The sequence below is a fragment of the Cebus imitator genome, unplaced genomic scaffold (genome assembly GCF_001604975.1).
Source record: "Cebus imitator isolate Cc_AM_T3 unplaced genomic scaffold, Cebus_imitator-1.0 Scaffold81, whole genome shotgun sequence".
Lineage (NCBI taxonomy): Eukaryota > Metazoa > Chordata > Mammalia > Primates > Cebidae > Cebus > Cebus imitator.
Window position 1 is genome coordinate 833,973 of NW_016107396.1, and position 6,000 is coordinate 839,972.

The 6,000-nt window shown below is 37.2% G+C and overlaps 1 protein-coding gene across 1 annotated transcript in view; it reads right to left on the reverse strand.

Annotated features, from left to right (window-relative positions):
• The window catches only part of ENPP3 (ectonucleotide pyrophosphatase/phosphodiesterase 3), a 94,958-nt gene that overhangs the window by 22,352 nt on the left and 66,606 nt on the right, over positions 1–6,000 (reverse strand). The window contains exons 17-19 of the mRNA XM_017533239.2: positions 4,328–4,415; positions 2,215–2,393; positions 525–576 (exon numbers count right to left, since the gene is read on the reverse strand). Coding sequence (XP_017388728.1) covers positions 525–576; positions 2,215–2,393; positions 4,328–4,415 — 319 coding nt within the window. The remainder of the gene's footprint in view (positions 1–524; positions 577–2,214; positions 2,394–4,327; positions 4,416–6,000) is intronic.

The window sequence follows — 6,000 nt, forward strand, 5'->3', positions numbered from 1 at the left end:
AATCTGAAGCAGAGTGAGTTTATTACAAGAATACTTAAAACATAACAGGTAATAATAATATTGCTACAAGCCAGGCACAATTGTGAATCCTTTCCATGTATTAACTTTTTAAATTTTTACAACTACATGAGGTGAGTGCAGTTATTACAGATGAGGAGACTGAGGCACAGAGAGGATAAGTGATTTGCCCTAGATTACACAACTAGGAAGCACAGAGGTAGGACTCAAACCCAGGCAGTTCAGTATGCTTACATGTAAGGAAAGGAAATAGAGGACTGCAGATAAGTCACAACCGCTTCAAGGAATTCATTATGTTCCTGTAATCACTGGAAATACCCCATGCTTGTATTATTATCATTATATGTGTTGTGGGTTGTTTTCTTCTTTTAACCTTCTGTATATTGGCAATAAAATCTTTATGTTCAAGAGCCTCTGCCAGCTTATTTTGGAGAGTCCTAAAAGGGCAATGTTGTGTTTTGTCAGGTCTAAATATCAAAGACTTAACATGTTTTCTATTGACTTACTTTCTTCTTGGGTGAGATTTAGCATATGATTCACTTGTTCAAGCTGAGTACTCTGCAAGATAATGGGGGATGGGAAAGGGAGGTAAGTCAAAGTAACAATACATGTTTTAATCAAGGGTAATCAAGATTATTTCTGTAGTAATCAATTGAGTGTTGTACTATCAAAGAAGCTAGGCTAACTTTAGGTTCTAATTCTGCCACTATTAAAAAATATACTGCTGCTCCCTGCATCCCGTGTGTGTGTGTGTGTGTGTGTGTGTGTGTGTGACGGAGAGAGAGAGAGAGAAAGAGAAAGAATTTGCAAAAATACAGTTGATAATGGGGCAAAGCATTCTGATCACCGCTGGAATCAATGACTATTTTGGGATGGCAACATCCTAATGCTCCTTAAGCTTTAATATGCACACAATCTCTTGAGGGTTTTGTTAAAACATGGATTCTGGTTCAGGAAACCTAAGGTAGGGCTTGAGATTCTGCATCTCTAGCCAATTTGCAAGTGATGGAGATGCTGGTCCTGGGACCACACTTTGAATAGCAAGAGGCATTCTTTACATGGAACTTGGGGTTTGCAGTCAGATAGACCAAGCTTCTCTGGCTTTGGACAATTTACCTAACTTCTCTGAGCATGCTTTATCTCTAAAATGAGAAATAACATACCCATAACATCAGCAATGTTATTGATTTTTAATGGCAATTTGATTGAGGTTATCAGGAGCAGTCAGTAGGAAGCACACACCCTTACCCTGATCTTTGCTGTGGGTTTGATCTTCATTGAGAAATTTGCTAAGCTTTTGTCCCTTAAAGCCCCTTTGGTTGGTTATTTATTTATTTCTGTGGTATAATGCTATTTTGAAGATTAGAGATCGTGATGTCTTCACCTACTTCTCACTATAAGGAAAAATTCTTACCTGAGGCAGCAGGTGTTTTTATTTAGCTCTACAAACACATTTAGAGCTTGGAATCAAATGTCCCTTGACTTTTGATTTGACTTTTAACTTTAACTTGATAGACTCCTGATAACTGGGCTCCAATTTCACTCTGAAATCCCAACTCCATCCAGGTGCTCTGATTCTCACAAGCAGGCTTGGTCTTTATATTTTGAGCTCCGGTTATGATTCCTTGCCCCTGGGGACTCTCCTAGCACTAAAACCTCACCTTATTGAAAGTCTCCTGGGATCTGAAGTCCTGCTCCTGAACTCAGCCTGATCTACTAAAAAGACCTTCCCTGTCAACTGTCAGCCAGATTCTTCCCTGCTGCCCAAAGGAATACCCCACAGGACCTACCCTAGTGAGTGTGTCAAACAGCAAGTTACAATCCCTACATCCTCCCAGTTTTTTCTGCTGTATATAACCAGGCATGAACTTCTGATTCATAAACTACAGAAAGAATGGTTTATAAGGGAAATTGGAGAGAGCTCAAAGATTACTATATTGAAAGGTGAAGGACAGTTAGCTTATAATGACATTAACAATGAGCAAATAGTGCTTTCTAGTTTACAAAGCATGTTTCCATATTTAATCTTATAATGTATGCATTTTCACTTCATGTTTCCAGATAAGGTTCAGAGAAACCACGTATATTTACTAAGTAAGTATGCAAGTCAGAACACAAACCTGGTTGTTGCCGACTACCAGGTTAAGCATAGCTTGCCCCTTGACATTCTTATGAATGCATGAAGTTGTTACTTACATTTTGTAGGTAAGGGCATAAACAGTCTAGAGAATCTGTGGGCTGTGGATTAGTAAAGCCACAAACAGAAAACGTTGACACCTCCTCTGCATGCGATGGCTCGTAAAAAGGCACCTTCAGAAGATGGTTTAAACTACCATGGGTTCCATTGTTTGGTGCTGGCTGAATGCGTAGAAGATCTGTTTTTTTAAAAAAAAAAATATTTGCTTTAAATTGGAAAGCAACAACTCCTCTATGGGAGATGGGAAGAAACAAGCACCTACTCTTTCACTGCCTTTACTAAATTCTGCTGAAAGGAAGCTGTGTAGTGCATATGCCATTCAGTTTACTGATTTTTTACTCCATGGTTTCAAACACTTAGTCTTTCTAAAGAATAGGAACTAACTGGGTGCAGCAGTGCACCTCTAGTCCTGGCTACTCAACAGGCTGAGGCAAGAGGGTTGCTTGAGCCCAGGAGTTTGAGGCCAGCCTAGGTGACATACTGCGACCCCATCTCTTGAAATAAATAAGGAATGGGAACAGTCGCTGCAGATGAGTCAGAGGAACTTTCATGAACAGTTTCTGTTTCTCCAAAGAAAAGCTTCCTTAAATAATCACTTTGTTTCTTAAGCATATCATGATTTTCTAGCATAAAACGCCATATTCTTAATAAAAACAAGTGTAAAGAAATTAAATAATTTATAATCTTCCTTGTAGTATATTTACTTAATTACATAAAAGCTCTCTAAAGGCAGACACTTTTTAAAAAATGGAACTAGTGAATTTTGCTTAATATTCAGAGAGCTTTTTTCTATGAAAATACATAATACGGCTGCTCCGAGTGCAGTGGTGTTTACAACTAATTGATCACAACCAGTTACAGATTTCTTTGTTCCGTCTCCACTCCCACTGCTTCCCTTGACTAGCCTTAAAAAAAAAAAGAAAGAAAGAAAATACATGATACAAAATATATTTGTAAGTTTCTATGAAACATACAAATATTTCACCAACATAGCCTTTTAAGTAATTCCTGCTGACCGCCTGCCACCTAACAGATCTCTCCTGGGAATGAAGTCCTGTCTAGTTCCTTCTAGCCAGTTCTGCAAAGGGCCAACAGTCCAGACCATAAACCTAGCTGTGGGCAACAAGAATGTAAGTTGTTAAGGCTACAATACACCATTTTAAAAAATGGATACCTTTGATCTCTAAGTCACATTCCATTACCACAAGCCAGTGACAAGATTAAGAGAGACAGTTGTAAGCAGGTTTATGTCCAAATTTCTAAAGCTAACAGTGAAATTGCAAATGATTCATTGCCTTGGTAGATAAATAAATGGTTTGTTGATACAATGGCCTGCAGCAAGCATGCAGGTAGGAAGGTAGGTTAGGCTTCTGAAAATCCTAACGCTTTAAGGCTTTTTAACATTGAGTATAATAACAAGTGTCTTAACAGCTAGGACTCTTTGCCCATGTTTTTATGCCAGAGAGCTTCTCTTCACAATTACAATAAAATGTTGTATTTTTTGGCATGTTTGTCTTGCTTTGAAAAGTTGGAAGTGTTATTTACCTAAGTTTCATTAAATTAAATTATCATCTAATAACTAATAGAAAAGGTTGGTCTTCTGAGATCTAAAGTTTTTCATTACTGGCTGGGAGTGGTGGCTCATTCCTGTAATCCTGGCACTTTGAGAGGCTAATATGGGCAGATCACTTGAGGTCAGGAGTTTGAGATCAGCCTAGCCAACATGGTGAAACACCGTCCCTACAAAAAATACAAAAAAAAAGCAGCCGGGCGTGTTGGTTCACACTTATAATCCCAGCTATTCAGGAGGCTGAGACAGGAGAATCACTTGAACCTGGGAGGCGGAGGTTGCAGTGAGCTGGGATCACACCACTGCAAGACTCCATCTCAAAAATAAAAATAAAAAAGTTTACCATTATTAGTAAAACAAAAATAATTCACTCTTATAGTTGAATAATTCTGAGTAAGGAATAATTCTTCCTCATGTTTTTTACTTTCTGCCTTCTCACTACAGAGTATTCAGCCTCTGGGATTCAGCTGGCTACCAATTTCAAATTACATATATTTAAAACTGTCCACATTTTGCTGGCCAATTTATTTAAATATACTTACCACACATTAGGTTATAGACTTCAATATTTTCAAATGGTTCAACTTCAGTCTTCTCTTTAAAACTGGGTCCATGTGCCAGAAAGATAGCCTAGATAGTAATAGTCATGTTACTATTATATGTCATTTAAATTTAAAAATATATATAGGAAGAGACACGGTTTTCATTCTGTAACTATTCTCCTATTTGTATTAGGCCTCTGTAAGGATTTTTTTGTTCAGTTTTGTAAAAGATATTCATATTATTTCCACCTGTGATGTTGTACCAATCCCAATCAAATATAATCAATGCTGTATTTACTTCTATCTCTACCCACCTCTGCAGCACCTCACGTGCCAACAAAGCAGGAGAATACAAACAATAGCACACAACCACTATCAGCATAATTTACAACATGTGCACAATATTTAGTAGAAATTTAATCACATAACATCATATTACCTTTTCATATTGTTTCATATCCGTAATCAAATATGTTAATACATGATAAAAAATGCTAACTTTGTTTTTAGTTGAAGTCTCACTCTGTCGCCCAGCCTAGAGTGTGACCTCTGCTCACTGAAGCCTCTGCCTCCTGAGTAGCTGAGGTTATAGGTGTGGGCTACCACGCCCAGCTAATTTTTTTGTAGAGACAGGGTTTCAACATGTTGGCTAGGCTGGTCTTGAACTCCTGGCCTCAAGTGATCCTCCCACCTCAGCCTTCCAAAGTGCTGGCATTACAGGTGTGAGTCACCACACCCAGGCACATGTTGACATTTTTAAACACTGAATTTTTGTGCAACTTCCTGTCACACTTATACTTCTCTGTTTTCCTTTTGGGACAGAATGACCTAAATATTTTGGTTTACATTGAATTAATGTTAACTTGATTATGTTATTTATTACAGATCAAATTGTTTTAGACTAAACAAAAGAAAAGTATCAGACATAGGTAAGCAATTATGTTTTGGTAACAGGTGTGTATGTGTGTGTATATATACGTGTATATATATATATATATATATATGTAAAATCAAAGAATTGGAGGCATAGATTTGTCTTGCAATAATTAATTTAACTATTATATAGTACCCCAATATAGTAAAGCTCTTTCTCTAGAGATTTTTTCCCAATATTTACAAAAAGGTCTAACTCACCATGACAATGTTATAATAAAAGGAAACATATTCATAAAAAGCTTAACACATTTTTTTTCTATTTGGAAAGGAGCGTGTGTGTGTCTGTGTGTCTGTGTGTGTGTGTTACAGATGACATAATCAGTTTGCAAAGCTTTACGTATGGGGGATTATCAGCTGCATTCTACTCATAGACTCAAGTACACTCCCAGTTTTGGGCCTTTACAAGGGCTGTTTCTTCTGCCTAGGATGCTTGTCTCCTGAATATTTGAAGGGCGAATTCTTTTATTTTCTTCAAGTCTCTGCTCAATGTCAACTCAATGACTCTTACTCTTTCCACCCTATTTAAAGTTGCATACTGCTTCCAGGGTACCCCAAATACTACCAATTTCTCTCTTATTCTCCTTTACTTTTTCTTTATTTCCCATTGCACTTATCAGCTGACACAGCAAATAATATATTATTTTATTATTCCCATTGTCTGTATCCTTCGTTAGAATAAAAGCTTCATGAGGGCAGGATCTTTTTTTTTTTTTTTTTTTTTTTTTGAGACGGAGTTT